This window comes from Sorex araneus, chromosome 4, assembly GCF_027595985.1.
Source record: "Sorex araneus isolate mSorAra2 chromosome 4, mSorAra2.pri, whole genome shotgun sequence".
Classification (NCBI taxonomy): Eukaryota; Metazoa; Chordata; class Mammalia; order Eulipotyphla; family Soricidae; genus Sorex; species Sorex araneus.
Window position 1 is genome coordinate 218,584,478 of NC_073305.1, and position 15,947 is coordinate 218,600,424.

The following is a 15,947-nucleotide window of genomic DNA, read 5'->3' on the forward strand; positions in this document are numbered from 1 at the left end:
CGTGTGTGTGTGGTCCTCTCTGCATTTATTCTCATGTATAGGAGCCATAGTTCAACTGAGCCTTGTCTAGGGCCCCAACATTGCCATGAGGGCAGTTTCTTCATCTCTGTTCCCTGCCGTCTCCTGGAACATAGTAGATGCTCAATTAAAGGCGCTACAGCAGGGCTGGGGAGAGAGCTTGCCTTGCACACTGCCAACCCCGGCTGGTTCCCTGGCATCCTGTACGGTCTCCCGAGCCCCACCAGGAGTGCTCCCTGAGCACAGACTCCGGAGTAAGCCTTGAGCACTGCCAGGTGTGCCCCCCCAACAAAGCACAGGGCTAGTGGGGTTGGAGGGCTAGCACTGCAGCTAGGGCACTTGCTTTGCACGTGGCCGACCAGGGTCCGATCCCCTGCGCCTGTTCTCCGAAGCCCCCAGGAGCGATGCCTGAGCACTGAGCCGGGGGTGAGCTCTGAGCAGCGGCTCCTGTCTGCCCACAGGCCCCCCGGCGCCAACTCTATCGCCAGAGATCGGGTCTGCCGCGGGCCCGCACTAGAGGCAGCGATTGGGCAAAGGCCGGTGAGGGACCGCGGAGTCTCCGCCCAGTGTCCGCAGCCCCTCCCCCCACTGCCAAGGCCTCCCCAGTGACTTCCGATCCAGCTCCACCAACCCCCCCCACCACGGACATTTGCACGCATCGTGGTGTATTTGGGGTGGGGGTCCACACCTGGCGGTGCTCAGGATAACTCCGGAAGGCCTCAGGGACCCTCGGGGGTGGCAGGGGGCGGCCCGGCTCGCTGGCTGCCTCTCGCCCGCGGGGCACATCTCTCCCCAGTGTCGACCCCACCGGGTCAGGAGACAGCTCTGCACAGGGTCACGGCGTCACGCCGGCACCGCCTGGTCCCTGCCGAGCCAAGAGCGACCCCAAAACTAAGACAAAACCCCCATTCCCAGTGTCCCCTGTGGGGAGGCTCCTGCAGGGAGCCGCTCCTTACACGACCCCGTGTTCACGGGGGACAGGGACAGTGGGGAATTGTGTGTGTGTGTGTGTGTGTGTGTGTGTGTGTGTTTGGTCACACCAGCAATGCTCAGGGGTTCCTCCTGGCTCTGCACTCAGGAGTGACTCCTGGCGGTGCTCGGGGGACCCTATGGGATGCCGGGGATTGAACCTGGGTCAGCCACGTGCAAGGCAAACGCCCTCCCTGCTGTACTACCAGTCCAGCCCTGACAGCCACTTTATTTATTTTAAATTTTATTTTTATAAAGTTGTTCACCGTAACTGATTACATTTACTGTCCCAACACCGATCCCACCACCGTGAAACCTTCCCACCTCTGTGCTTCAAGTGTTTCCATCCGGAACCCCAAACCCTGCCCCCAAAGCAGAACTGAAGTCATGTACTTTGCATTGCTTATTAGGAATAATCTGCTAAAAGTGATCCGAAAAAGTTTCCTTAGAGGAAAGTGTGTGAAGTTTGTTGTATTTCACCCAGGAGCCAATAAGCCCTTCTATAAGAGATTAGTAACATGTTAAAGGTTGAGCCTTGTGGGCTTACATCTATGTCTGTATATGTACATGTACATATACATGTATATATATAATATCACTGTAGCACTGTCATCCTGTTGCTCATCCATTTGCTCGAGCGGGCACCAGTAACGTCTCCATTGTGAGACTTGTGACTGTTTCTGGCATATCGAGTACACCACAGGGAGCTTGCCAGGCTCTGCTGTGCGGGCGGGATGCTCTCGGTAGCTTGCCGGGCTCTCCGAGAACGGAGGAATAGAACCTGGGGTCGGCCGCATGCAAGGCAAATGCCCTCCCCGCTGTGCTTTTGCTCCAGCCCATATATACAATATATTTATATACATATGTATATATTTCCCCCTAAGATTGGTTGCCTTCTACTTTAAACCCACTTCATGTGGTGTGCGACTCTTGGTCTGTCAGTGGGGTGAAGTATGTGATGCCATGAATGTGGCTGTGTGCTCCAGGAATCCTAAGATTTAAAACACCCATGGTGGGCTGGAGCGATAGCACAGCGGGGAGGGCGTTTGCTTTGCATGTGGCCGACGGGGGTTCAATTCCCAGCATCCCATAGGGTCCCCGAGCACCGCCAGGAGTGATTCCTGAGTGCAGAGCCAGGAGTGACCCCTGAGCATCGCTGGGTGTGACCCAAAAGGAAAAAGAATACCTGTGGCGAGTGGCCGTGAGCATGGTGCGGTGGAGTCCTGCAGGCTTTGGGCTGCTAAGGCTTCGCTGGGGTGGGAGGGGAACTCAGCCGCCCCCTCCGGGTTGCCCTGGTGCGAGCCTGGCGTGGGGTCTGGAGGCGTCTCTGTGGCGTACGGTTCGTTCTGTGCTCTCTTCCCAGAGATGTGTTGTTGGGTCTCTGGATCACGGCGTTGGTGAGATTATGCGGCCAGAGGCAGGTTGTGGGTGTGACTGCCACACTGCGGGGAGCACAGCAACATGGAGGGGGGCCCGTTCCCCACCCCGCTGAGCCTGGGGATTTCAGTCACGAGTCCCGCACACCTGGGCTTTTCTGCACACGCACTCGTGCATGAGGCTCGGCCGGGCTGTGGAGAGTGGCCGTGGGCGGGCGGCCACTGAGGTCTGGAGGGTTTCGAGACAGTTTGGCCCTTTGAAACCGGGGTTAGGTTTGGGCTTCTGAGAGCTGGTGGGTGACCGACCCGCAGTGCAGCAAATGGACGCATGGCCAGGTATTGGGGTGGGGGTGGGGGTGGTGGCTCAGGGGGACACTGCTGGGGGCATCGAGGAAGGACGGGACTGTGGCCCAGCTGGAAGCCGGCTCACTGCATCTCTCCCTCCCCTCTCCCTTTCTCTCTCTTTCTCCTTTCCCTCTCCAGCTTTCTCTCTCTCTTTCCCCCTCCCTCTCTTTCTCACACCCCCCCCTCTTTGTTTTTGCTTTTAGGGCCACACCCGGCAGCAGCCAGGGACGGACCCCAGGCCCTTAGCGTGTGCTCCAAAGCCCTAGAGACAGGGCAGGGGCTAAGGCACTCTGTTGGCCTATGGCTGACCCTGGTTCAATGTAGCATCCACAGTCCCCCAGCACCACTGACAGTGACCCCTGAGCACAGGGCTGGGAGGAGCCCCCCGGGGGTGGCTCCCTAAGCAGCAGAACGGTGAATAAGAGTCCTGCACGGCAGTGCTCTCTCCAGCCCTCACCGGGATACAGGATACCCTGGACACAGTCCTCTGGGCTCAGAGCATGTCCCAGCTGCCCCCGCCCTCTGCCCCCCCTGCCCTCGCCCTCCTCCAGCCAGTGGGCACTGTCCTGCCCCCTGCAGAGATGCCTGCTGCAATCGAGGCCTCCAGGAGTCCAGAGAAGTAGGGGTGGGGGGTGGGGGGTGTCCAGGGCTGCTTCAGGGCTGAAAACTGCTCCGGACAGCCGGATGTTTGACCTGGTCCTTTGGTGGCCGCAAACAGCCAGAGCCCTCAGCGGCTGATGGACCAGGTCGGGCCAAGAAGATGTCAGGAGGGACGGGAGGGATGAAGGGAGATGTCGGTGTGCGTGTGTGTGTGTGTGTGGGGGGGGATGGGGGGTGAGATGAAGACCCTCTCCACGAGTAGCAGGATGTGGCAGCTGGGGAGAGAGAGGGAGGGAGGAGAGGGGAGGAAGAGAGAGAGAGAGAGGGAGGGGGAGAGGAAGGCAGGAGGGAGAGAAGGGGGAGTGAGAGAGGGAGGGCAGGAGGGAGGGCAGGAAAGAAAGGGAGAGGGAGAGAGGGAAAGAGAGGGAGAGGAAGGGAGGGGGAGGGAGAGGGAGGGAGGGAGAGGTAGGGAGAGAGAGGGAGAGGAAGGGAGGGGAGGGAGAGAGGGAGAGGAAGGGAGGGGGAGGGAGAGAGGGAGAGGAAGGGAGAGGAGGGAGAGGGAGGGAGAGAGAGGGAGAGGAAGGGAGGAGGGGAGGGAGAGAGGGAGAGGAAGGGAGGGGGAGGGAGAGAGGGAGAGGAAGGGAGAGGAGGGAGAGGGAGGGAGAGAGAGGGAGAGGAAGGGAGGAGGGGAGGGAGGGAGAGAGAGGGAGAGGAAGGGAGAGAGGGAGAGGAAGGGAGGGGGAGGGAAGGGAGGGAGAGAGAGAGAGGGAGAGGAAGGGAGGAGGAGGGAGAGGGAGGGAGAGAGAGAGGGAGAGGAAGGGAGGAGGGGAGGGAGGGAGAGGGAGGGGGAGGGAAGGGAGGGAGGGAGCGAGAGCGAGTGTGAGCTCTTCCAGGCGAGCGGAGGTCCCACTGGCTTATCAGGCCCAGCGCGGGGACATCCTGGGGTCACCCTGGTTATCACCGGGGCCCCAGTGCCTGCTCGGGGCGGGGCCCTGAGATCACTGTGTTTCTGGGTGCTCGCCCCGCACGGAGCCCGGACGGGGTGGCAGGGAGGGACGGGGCGCTGGTCTCACACATGCCGCTGAGTTTCCCTGAGGCCAGTGCTGGCCTGACCCCAGCGCCAGGAGCACAGTCTGGTTTTGGCGTTTCTTTGGGGTTTCAAGCCTTGTCTAGAGCTGGGAGCCTTAGACTTGTTCTGGCAGCGACTGGGGGACGGAACCTGCCCCTGCACTCCTGCTCCCTGGGCCCTCCCCCCTGCACTCCTGCTCCCTGGGCCCTCCCCCCTGCACTCCTGCCCTCCGGAGCCCTCCCCCCTGCACCCCTGCTCTCCGGGACCCGTCAGGCTTGTCCAAAGTGGGATGGGGGGACGGGGGTACTTCTAAACGGGCCATTTACTTCTCACCGCCAGTAGGCTGTGCCCTGGGGTCACGGTGCCCCTGGACTGGGAGCCACCTGGGGACCCCTCTTGCAGATGGTCTGGTGGGTGGGCGCCCCTCCCCCTAGCCCCCCTACCCTTGTGGGAAGGGGGCTGAGACAGAGACAGGGGCTCCAGGTGGACCCCCAGTACCCCCGCCATGTCCAGCTCAGCCGCCCTGTCCCTGCTCTGGGTTCCTAGGGCTGCCCCCCCCGCCCCCCGTCGGCGCGACAAGGCAGAGGTCACCTCTCTCCGGGCCTGAGTGTCCTCGCCTGTAAAGTGAGAGCAGTGCCATGCACCTCCGGGCGGACGGTGTAAAGGAAAGAGGAGCAGAAAGAAGTGGCCGGAGCAAAAGTCCAGCGGGGAGGGCGTTAGCCTTGCACGTGGCTGACCCGGGTTCGATCCCCGGCATCCCGCATGGAGCAATTCCTGAGAGCAGAGGAGTAACCTGAGCAGCGCCTGGTGTGACCCAAAAAGCCAAAAAAAAAGAAAAAAACCAAAAAAACCCGAAACATCAGAACAGAAAGAAGACAGGCAGCGGCTTCCCGCCCTCCGAGTTGCTTCCCCTGCCTTTCGCCCGGCCCTGCGCCCCCCGCCGCGCTCCCGGGTTCCTTCCTGCTCCTCGTGCCCGGTGCTGCTCAAACGGGAGGCGCCGGCCCATCCGGACTCTAGGGCAAGGCCAGACCCGGGCGCCAGGACCGGCTCCTGCACTTTCCGGGCGGCGGCTCCCGGCCCGGCTGCAGCACAGGCGCCCCCAACACAGGGGCCCCCCGCCCCGCACTCGCCGCCAGTCTGGCGGGGACACAAAGGTCCGGCCCCGCTACTCCCGCCCGCCCCGCCCCGCCCCGCTCCTGCTCGCCGCCCCATTGGCCGAAACTTCAGGGGATGTGGCCTCACCGCCCCGCCCCGCCCCGCCGCTCTGGCTCGGGTTCCTACTCGCGGCCCCATTGGCTGAAGCTACAGGGGGCGTGGCCCTCCCAGTCCGCCCCGCCCCGCCGCGCCGGCCCGGGCTCCCGCTCGTGGTCCCATTGGCTGAAGCTCCATGGGGCGCGGCCTTCAATCCCCGCCTCGCCGGCCCTCCCGCCGCGCGGGCCCGGGCTCCCGCTCGCGGCCCCATTGGCTGAAGCTCCGGAGGCGTGGCCTGAGCGCCCCGCCCCGCGGACCACGCCCCCTGTAGCCCCAGCCAGCAGTCGGAGCGAAGCGGCGGGAGCAGCGGGTCTCCAGGTAGGGGCTTGCCCGGGGCTCCCGGGCTGGGGCCGCCGGGGCGCCCCCGAGGCCCGGGAGGACGCCGGGATGGATCCTTGGGGTGCTCCGGCCCAGGGTCTCCGAGCTGGCCGCCAGGGGGCTCGGGGCTGGGCGTCTCCGGGCCGCGGGACAGTGCCCGGGCGCGGGGCGGTGTTTGGGGCGCGCGGGGCGGGGTGGGTGTGGCGGCCGCGGGATGGACGCGGGGCCGTGATCGGCCAGCTCTGGCCGCCTGGACGCCCGGCTCGTGCGCCCGGCGAAAGCCCCCGGACTCTTGGACAACCCCCGCCGCGCCGGCCCCGACCCCCTCGCCGGGCCCAGCACCCTCGCCCCGAGTCACTTGGTGACTCGGCGGCGCAGGGGCGAGGCGCGGGGGGCGCCGCACGGGGGAGGCGGAGCCACTCGGCGCAGCCCGGCCCGGAGGCGCCCGCGGGGGGAGCGGGCCAGGCCCCGCGGGGGTGGCGGGGGAGCCGCGCTGGCGCCGCGCCACGGGCCGCCTGTGCGGGCGGAGGAGCCGCGCCCGCCGGGTTCCCCCTGCGCCCCGCGCTTCACCCGCGCCCGCCGGGTTCCCCCTGCGCCCCGAACAGCTTCACCCGCGCCCGCCAGCCCCGTGCGCCCCGAGTTTCACCCGCGCCCGCCAGCCCCGTGCGCCCCGACTTTCACCCGCACCCGCCGTTGCCCCCGTGCGCCCCGACTTTCACCCGCACCCGCCGTTGCCCCCGTGCGCCCCGAGTTTCACCCACGCCCGCCGTTGCCCCTGTGCGCCCCGAGTTTCACCCGCGCCCGCCAACCCCGTGCGCCCCGACTTTCACCCGCACCCGCCAGCCCCGTGCGCCCCGAGTTTCACCCGCGGCCGCCCAAGTTTGCGGGCCAAAAAGCACCGCGTTTTGGGGACCCTTGGAAGAGACGCACCTGCTCTCCCCGCTCCCCCCGCCCTCCCCAGCATCTTTCCGGGGGTTCGGGGGAGTCTCAGAGCAAGAGAAGTGGCCGCCCCCTCAGGCCAGGCTGGCGGGGGCTGGGCCCGGGCAGTGTCCAGGCTGGCCCACGGGGCACTCTGCTGCCAGGCGCTGACCCGTGTCCAGTCTCGCCCAGCGCTGGGGCCCCAGGGGCTCGCCGTCCCCGCCGCCGCTGAAGGGTGTTTTCCTTACCCTGAGGGCGCGCCTGAGAACTGAGGGGGAGGGACCGCCCTCCCCACCCCGGGCCGCCCCGCGGACTGTCCGTGCCTGTGGATCCGCGCTGAGGTCACCCGCCGGCTCAATAGAGCCTTGTTGCCTGCCCCCTGCCCGCCCCCTGCCCGCGGCCTGCCCTCCACTCAGGATCCACCTCCCCCGACTCCAGGCCTGGGGCTTCCCCGGGGCCCACCTGCTTCCGGGGTGCCCCCAGCCCTCGCTCTTTCCAGAACCCCCTTCGGAGCCGGACCCGGGCCCTGTGCCGCGCAGCGGGGGATGCGCAGTGCCCCCCCATCAGCGCGGGCTTTGGGACTAGGTTCCCTTTGTCCTGGCCGGCTGACGCTCTGGTTTCTTTCCCATCTGACAGTGACAGGAAGGGGAGGGATTTGCCAGAAGGCCCGTTCCTGGCAGCGCCACCGCAGCCCGCTGGGTTCTGTGGGTCTGGATCCGTCTAGGGGAGTGTAACGTCTACACTGCCAGCGCTGAGTTACTGTCCCATCGCGTGTGTGCGCGTGTGCGCGTGTGTGTGCAGAGTTACTGTCCCATCCTGGGGCCTGGGATCTGTGCGTGTGCGTGTGTGTGTGTGTGTGCGCGCGCGCGCATGCGTGTGTGTGCTGAGTTACTGGCCCATCCTGGGGTCTGGGATCTGTGTGTTTGTGTGTGTGTGTGTGCTGAGTTACTGTCCCATCCAGGGGTGTGTGTGTGTGTGCGCGTGCTGAGTTACTGTCCCATCCCAGTGTGTGTGCGTGTGTGTGTGTGTGTGTGTGTATGTGTGTGTGTGCATGTACGCTGAGTTACTGTCCCATCCCGGTGTGTGTGTGTGTTCATCCCATTCCGGGTGTGTGTGTGTGCGCCCCATCCCCGTGTGTGTGCACGAGCGCGTCTGTGTGTGTGTGTGTGTGTCCCACTGGGAACAAGTGACGGTAGCTGGGGGTGCAGGTTGCCTTCGAGTGGGGATCAGCCCCCGGCTTCCCCGGAACAGCTGGGCGGGGCTGGCATGGGTTGGGCTTGGGCCGTGTCCAGGGCGCTGACCCGTGTCCAGTCTCTTCCCAGCACTGAGCCGCCGGGCCGGGAGCCCCCGCCGGGCCGGGTGCAGGCGGCGAGGGAGGGGCTTTGGGCCGTGACCCCGTGCGGGACTGTGCTTCCTGCTGATGTCTGTCCCCAGGCTGTGGGCCAGAGGATGAGGGACCAGGCCCTCTGCGGCTCCCGCCCCTCCCCTGCAGCCCCCGCACCCCTCCCTGTCCTCAGTCTTCTCCTGACCTCCTTGTCTCTGCTCCGTCTCCCTGTCTCGCCATCTGACCCCGCCTCCCGCCCCCCCCCCCCCAGGAAACCGTCTGCAGGCTGCAGTGGGCAGGGCCTAGCCAGGCTGGGAGACTCTCCTGGGAGGGATGAGCCCCCGGGGCCCCCAGGCCACACCTCTGCTGGGGGACCTGAGAGGCCCAGGCTCCGCACTCCCTGTGCCCTGGGACTCAGGCGCCGCTGGTGGCCCGGGGGTGACAGTCCAAAGGTGCCATTGCCAGTGTCGGGGGTGGGGCCCCGCTCTGAACCGTCGTGGGGGCACCTGGGGAGCTGCCGGCCACGTTTGCACATGTATACATGCTGTCACACACACATCCATACACTTGTGTGCATGATGTCATGTGCACATGGAGCCACATGTGTGCATGCTGTGGTACACATGAGGCCACACATGCATGTACATGCAATAACACATGGAGCCACACAAATGTATGCATGCTGTGACACACATGGAACCATATACACGTGTGCATGCTGACACATGGAATTATACACGTGTGCATGCTGACACGAAACCATACATACATGTGCATGCTGACACATGGAACCATACACATGTGTATACTGTGACACATGGACCCACACGTGTGCATGCTGTGACACATGGAGCCACACATTTGTATGCATGCTCCAACACATGGAGCCACACACATGCACATATGTACACACATATGCACACCCAGCACAGCAGCCCAGACCTGCCTCCCCTCCGAGTCTGCCCTCCCCTGAGCCCCCCATGGCTGCGGGTGGGGTGGCATGCCGGGAAGCCTTGCTCCTCCCTCTGGTCCTTCCAGCTGCACTTTGACCCCCACCTGCCCTCGCCTCTCTGTGGGGTGGAGCCGGCGCTGGCTCTGGGCCAGGTCTGCCCCGGCCACTCCAGCACAGATGGCCCCGGCGTGTACCTCCCTTCCCGCCCCCTCCCCTCTCGGGCGCTCCCTGCCTCAGTTTCCCCCCGCAGCGGTGGAGAATGAGGCGGCTGAGTCCTGGAGCGTGGAGAAAGCAGCGTCAGGAACAAGGGGCTCAGGTGTCCACCTCGGTCCAGGTGCGTGGACTGTCCGTAGCCACGCCCCTTGCAGCCTGGCTGCCTCGGCAGGGCGGGTCTGCCAGGGCCCCGGGGACTCCCTTGGACCCGCTTCGTAACCCGCGAGGAGCAGGCGGGCAGGAGCCCAGGCACGGACGGGTGAGCGGCCAGTGGGCAGCAGGACAGGGGCACACGTGCACGGTGACGGCCACAGGTGCCAGTCCCGAGCCGCTCCCCGCTCTCACCTCCCCCGTCTCCTTCCTCCAGCACTGCCCTCCCCTCTCACCTCACCCCTCCCCTCTCACCTCTCCCTCCTCGCCACAGGCAGGCGCACACGCACACAAACAGGCACGCACGTACAAAGGTGCACACTGCACACATGCACATGCAAACGTGGACACGTGTACAAAGGTGCACACACAAACATGCACACACATACAAAGGTGCACACGAAAACATGGGCACATGTACAAAGGTGCACCCACAAACATGCACACATACACAAGCAAATGCACACACATACAAAGGTGCACACACAAACATGGACACATACAAAGGTGCACACACAAACATGCACACACACAAGCAAATGCACGCACATACAAAGGTGCACATGCAAACATGCACACACATACAAAGGTGCATACGAAAACATGGACACATGTACAAAGGTGCACACACAAACATGCACACATACACAAGCAAATGCACGCACATACAAAGGTGCACACGCAAATGTGCACACACGCACAAAGGTGCACACAAAAATGCACACAGCACACATATGCACATGCAAACATGCACACACTTGCAAAGGTGCACACACAAATGTGCGTACGTGCACACGCAAACACATATGCACATGCAAACATGCACACACGTGCACACACCTGCTTGCTGCTTGCCAGCCCTACCTGAACCCTCTCCTCCCCCCGCCGCAGGGTCTTTGCACAGACTTCCCCCTATCTGGAAGTGTCGCCCTGGGGTTCACTCCCGGCGGAGCCAAGAGCCAGGACCGGAAACGGGGTTCCAGGAGCTCAGCTGCCCCCCGGCTCTCGGAGCCCCCTCCCCTCCCTGGCCCCACCCTCATTTCTTGGGTTTTCATTAATTTTGTTTCATCTGCCCGGCTGCTCCCGGCCGTGCTCCGCGGCTCACCCAGGCGGGGGCTGGGCTTGTGCATGGGCAGGGCGGTGCCCACCTCACTCTCAGGCGCCCCTCCACCACCCGGGCCCAGTGGGCCCTTCCCGCATGGTGCCCCCCAGGTGTTCCGTCTCCTGAGTTGCGGCCGTGTGCTGCCCCCATGCCCGGTGCCGGACGGACCCCCACGGTGGCGCGTGTCTGATTTCGGCTCCCGAGCACGCATGCAGCCGAGCCTTGGGGACCCGACGCGGACCTGGGGGAGGAAGGAGGGCGAGCGGGTCTGGGGGGCTGGGCGGGGCCGGCCCCCCTTCCCAGAACTCCCGGCGCTGGAACATTCTAGAACTCCGTGACCTGAGCTCTGTGGGTCATGCCAGAGCCCTGGCCCCCCAGCCGAGCTCCAGGGGCCTTTATGAGGTGGGGCCTCCCCTGCGCGTCCCCCCCAGCCCGCGGCTGTGGCTGGAGGAGGGCTGGGAGGGGGCGGTGGCCGCGCCCCCTGACGGCCAGGCTCGGGGGGCGTGCGGGGAGCTGGGGGGTGCTGGGGGGGCGCTCGCTGTTCTGGGGCCTCGTGCTGGGATTGAGGGGTCGGGGCGGGGCCATGGGGGGCCCCTCTGGCGATGCTCAGCGGGCAGGCCACCCTCGGGCAGCCCCGGGGCCGGGCCTCGCACCCGGGTCAGGCGCACTCAGGCGCTGAGTGCTGTCTGCTCCCCTACCCCTGTGTCTGGTGTCACGGCAGCATCCCACGGTTCCGCCCCCACAGCCGGGTGAGCCGCGGGGAACCTCCCAGAGCCCCCGGGGTGACGCCGTGTGGGCGCGGCCGCCCGCTGCCCCGTCGGGGGCTGGGGGTCACTGAGCTTCACCCCACTCGACGCAGGAGACCCAGCCGGAGAGCTCGGTGGTCTCCATCCCCCCCACCACGGCCGCCACTCCTGGTGGCACCCGGGTCCCTGCCGCCCCGTCTTGCTCTTGGGGATGCTCGGGCCGAGGCCATACCGGGAGGGCCCCTCCCTGCCCCCGTCACCCCGCCAGGGCTGGCCCACCCCCTGGCGCGTGTCGGGGGTCACTGGGTGGGGAACCCGGCTTGCTGGGCGCCCCGAGGGCAGTGCTGAGGCCTCCAGTGTGAGGCCACGTCCCCAGGGCACGCTGTGTGTGGGGGGGTGGGGGGTGCTGGGTGCCCCCCCCCCGCCTGCGCACTCACCGCGGGTCTCGGCCCGACGCCGCCCTGAGTGCCATGTCCCCGCAGGTCAGCCATGTCATCTGAGCCACCTCCGCCGGCGCAGCCCCCAGCCCACCCGCCGTCGGGGCTGCTGGGCCCCCAGCGGACCCGCGACCGCTCCCCCTCCCCGCTCCGGGGCAACGTGGTGCCCAGCCCGCTGCCCACGCGGCGGACGAGGACCTTCTCGGCGTGAGTCTCCACTCGGGGCTGCCCGGGGCGTGTGGGGTGGGGGAAGGCCGGGTCCTCCCGGGCCTCTCTGGAGCCCCTGACCATCTCCGTTGCCCCAGTGCAGGGATGGGAGGGGTGGGGGGGCCTCACCCCTGCAGGGCAGGTGAGGTCGAGATGCTTTGTGATATTTTAGGGGGAGGGTCACACCGGGCAATGCTCAGGGGTTCCTCCTGGCTCTGCACTCAGGAATGACTCCTGGCTGTGCTCGGGGGACCCTATGGGATGCTGGGGATCGAACCCGGGTTGGCCGCGTGCCAGGCCAACGCCCTCCCCGCTGTGCTCTCCCTCCTGGGGTGGAGCTGCTTCTGGCCCTCGTCCCTCCCGGCCCGGAGCCCGTAGCGGCCGTCCGTCTCGGGAGGGTCTCGGGAGGGTCTTGGGAGGGAGGCCTCTCGCCCCGCCGCGGGAGCCGAGGCCCGAGGTGGCGGCAGGGCTGCGTGCAGGGTCGTGCCCCTCACTCTCTCGCCCCTGCAGCACCGTGCGGGCCTCGCAGGGCCCCGTGTACAAAGGCGTCTGCAAGTGTTTCTGCCGCTCCAAAGGGCACGGCTTCATCACGCCGGCCGACGGCGGCCCCGACATCTTCCTGCACATCTCCGAGTGAGTCGGCACGGCCGGGGGCGGGCGGGGCCTGGGGGACAGGGACCCTCCCTCCCTCCCTCCCTCCGTCCCTTCTCCCTTCCCCTCGGAGTCTGGAGCCCTCCCGAGGCCCCAGTGAGGTGGGGGGCTCACGAGCAGCTGGGGGTGCACGTGCCTGACTTCTGGTCTCAGGCCGCCTCCTGGGGGGGAGGCAGTGGGCGCCCGGCCCCGTGCCCACCTTCGCCCCCTGCCTCTCTCCCGGGCCCATCCCCCGCGTTGGCTCTGCCTCGTGGATGGAACCTGCGGCGGGAAGCGGGGGGGGGGGGGGCCCTGTTGGGGCTTGGGGGTGTTTATTCATTTACGTGTGTTGGTCTGGTTTGTGTTGGAGCCCACACCCAGCAGTGCTCGGGCCTTACTCCTGGCTCTGTGCTCAGGGGTCCCTCCTGATGGGGCTCAGGACCGTTCACGGATGCCGGGGACGGAAGCCGGGTCAGTGCGTGCGGGGCCAGCGCCTGGCGGCCCCTTTTTCTGCCCCTCGGCCCCCGGCAGTCTCGCCTGTCAGGTCTCGGCCACGTCCCCTCCGCCGGCCGAGGCCAGAGTGACCGTGGGGGGTGCCGGCTGTGCCCCCACCCAGAGGGGGTCTGGAGGGCCCGCAGGGGCAGCTGGCCTGCCCGCGGCAGGGTGGCGCCCCAGAGGACAGCGGGGCACCTGCCTGCAGAGCTCCCGGGCGCTGGAGCGGAGCGGAAAGCCCCTTCCCCGTCATACTGCTTGTATCTGCCTCTAGGGGGCTGGGCTCGAACCCGGGCTCCCCCTTTGAGCCACCTTGGCCCACAATGCTTTCTTTCTTCTTTCTTTCTTTCTCTCTTTCTCTCCTTTCTCTCCCTCTTCTTTCTTTCTTTCTTTCTTTCTTTCTTTCTTTCTTTCTTTCTTTCTTTCTTTCTTTCTTTCTTTCTTTTTTAATTTTTTGGGGTCACACCCAGTGATGCTCAGGGGTTCCTCCTGGCTCTGCACTCAGGAATGGCTCCCGGCGGTGCTCAGGAAACCCTATGGGATGCTGGGAATCGAACCCGGGTCAGCCGTGTGCAAGGCAAATGCCCTCCCTGCTGTGCTCTCGCCCCAGCCCCGATGCATCTCTGAAACCACCACTGTCCAATTCTGGAGGAGCTGCGGTCCCGGGCTGGGCCTCAGGGTGGGGCTTTCCTGGGGCGTCCTCAAGGTGGCTTCGAGAAGGGCCCGTCAGCAGGACGGGGGCACAGGGCGCTGGGCAGCCAGGACTGCCGGGCCCCCCCCCGGCGGGCGCCAGGGAATGAGCCTTCCTGGAACAAGCTCTCGGCACAGGACGCTTCCGGAGGACTCCAGGGACCGGGCAGGGCCGAGGAGGCGGGCGTGCTGGGAGCCCCGCCCCAGGCCGCCCCTGGGCTGACGCAGCCCTCCCCCACTTGCTCTGTTGTAAGGGGGTCACCCCTGGCAGGGCTGGGCACGGAACCCCGGCCTCCCCCATGCTTTCTCGCCACCAGCCCCCACGCCCGTCACCCACGTACGACGCGTGGTCGGGGGCTGCGTGTGGCCGAGCCCTGGCTCCAGTGCTGGGGGTGCGGGGGTGGGGGTCAGCGTGGTGGCGCCCCCCCGCCCCTGAGCTCGTATCCTTCCCTGCAGCGTGGAGGGGGAGTACGTCCCCGTGGAAGGCGACGAGGTCACGTACAAGATGTGCTCCATCCCGCCCAAGAACGAGAAGCTGCAGGCCGTCGAGGTGGTCATCACCCACCTGGCCCCCGGCACGAAGCACGAGACCTGGTCGGGGCACGTGGTCAGCTCCTAGGGGACGCCGGGGGCCCGGGGGACTCTGGGGGCCGAGGCGGCGGGGGCCGGAGCGGAGGTGACATCCTGCTGCGGAGGGGGGGAGACGGGGCTCCCCGGAGGGGGCGCGGGGCCCCTTGCCAGTCCGCCCTGGAGGAAGGGGCGCGGGTGGGGGGGCAGGCGCGCTGCCCCCGGCCACCACCGCGCGGCCGGCTCACCGTCTGGAAAGGATTAAAAGCATCTGAAAAGGAGGCGCGGCTGTTGGACCCGGTGCTGACCAGACACTCTGAGGGCTCTGGGGCGTGGCCGGCTCGAGGATGCGCTTCCCTGTGTGAGCAGGGGGGTGGCTTGAGGGCACCGTGTCCCCTGCCCCAGCGTCGGGCTTCCCGCTCGCCACCCGTGATTGGGGCACGTGGGCAGGACGGGAATGACGTTCCTGTGTCTCTATGGGGGCTGGGGAGACGCTTGGTGGGCTGTGTGTGACTCACGCTGCAGACCTGGGCATGACCCGTGGCATCACAGGGACCCTGGCACTGTCAGGTGACCCCGCCCCCACCCCCAGCAGAGCCTGGTCCCTGAGCACAGAGCCGTGAGCACCACCAAGTGCGGTTCCAAAACCTAAACAGAAGTGGAGGTCATCCCAGCGGCCGAGCACAGGGACCTGGTGCCACGGCGGGCACTGCCCCCGCCCGCCTTGTGTGTGTCCCCTGGTCCCACCCCAGGGCTGCAAAAACACAGGACACCCAAGCCCCAGGAAGGAGGCGGCCGCCCACGTCTCAGCCCGGCCAAACTTGGAGCCCGGGAGAGTTGTCTTTTTTTTTTTTTGCAGGGGGCGTGGGGGACACCCGGCTGTGCCCAGGGCTGACTCCTGGCTCTGTGCTCGAGGATAACTCCTGGCGGGGCTCAGGGAACCCCATGGAGGGCCAGGGGCCAGCTGCGTGCAAAGCCAGTGCCTGTACCCACTGGACCGTCCTGCTCCCGGACGCAGCCGTGTTTGGGGGTGTGGAGCGAGACACCCGGGAACTTAGCAGGGTCTCTCAGGGCGGCCGCGGGCCTGGCCTCAGCGGAGCTTTGGGCTCTGGCCCAAGCCATGTCCGGGCACGGGCCTTGCGGGTCTGAGTGGGGGTTGGGGTGCGGGAGGTAGGCGCCAGCTGCTCGCCAGCTGTTCTCTTCTAGGAACTGTTTGTTGGTCCTGGCGCAAGGTGCGGGGGTCACCAGGCTAGCCTGGCCTGCCCCTGCTGCGGGCCCCGCCTTCTCCTGTGGCCAGGAGCTCCCCTCGGGCTCCCTGCTAGCACGGGTTCGGGCCTCGAGAGCCCCGGGGAGCTCCTGGCTGGCCGCGGCCTTTGTCCTGGCCTTTCCTGTGTCCTCCGAGGACCCCCATCCTTTCCGGCCAGCGCTGGGGAGTGGCGCGGGGCGCGGGGGAGGGCGGGGGCAGGAGCCATGTTTCCCGTGGCCGGTCCAGGTGGGCTCATCCTTCGGGATGGCCCGTCTGGGGACAGTGACTGACACCCATCACCCTCTGTCCGGTTCCTCCTGGGTCCTG

At 66.4% G+C, this 15,947-nt stretch overlaps 1 protein-coding gene across 1 annotated transcript; it reads left to right on the forward strand.

Annotated features, from left to right (window-relative positions):
• Nucleotides 1–5,830: 5,830 nt before the first annotated feature.
• CARHSP1 (calcium regulated heat stable protein 1) lies at nt 5,831–14,655 on the forward strand. The gene is made up of 4 exons (XM_004604136.2): nt 5,831–5,946; nt 11,834–11,995; nt 12,506–12,628; nt 14,264–14,655. Exons 2-4 carry the CDS (start codon nt 11,841–11,843, stop codon nt 14,424–14,426), a joined length of 441 nt encoding a protein of 146 aa, XP_004604193.1. The 5' UTR covers nt 5,831–5,946; nt 11,834–11,840; the 3' UTR covers nt 14,427–14,655.
• The last annotated feature ends 1,292 nt before the right edge of the window (nt 14,656–15,947 follow it).

What these genes read in the sequence shown, in the direction of transcription:
- CARHSP1 (XM_004604136.2), top strand. Translation starts at nt 11,841, where the DNA reads ATGTCATCTGAGCCACCTCCGCCGGCGCAGCCCCCAGCCCACCCGCCG. An exon ending in CGGACGAGGACCTTCTCGGC is followed by an intron (nt 11,996 to 12,505) that starts GTGAGTCTCCAC and finishes TCGCCCCTGCAG; the next exon opens with CACCGTGCGGGCCTCGCAGG. An exon ending in ATCTTCCTGCACATCTCCGA is followed by an intron (nt 12,629 to 14,263) that starts GTGAGTCGGCAC and finishes CCTTCCCTGCAG; the next exon opens with CGTGGAGGGGGAGTACGTCC.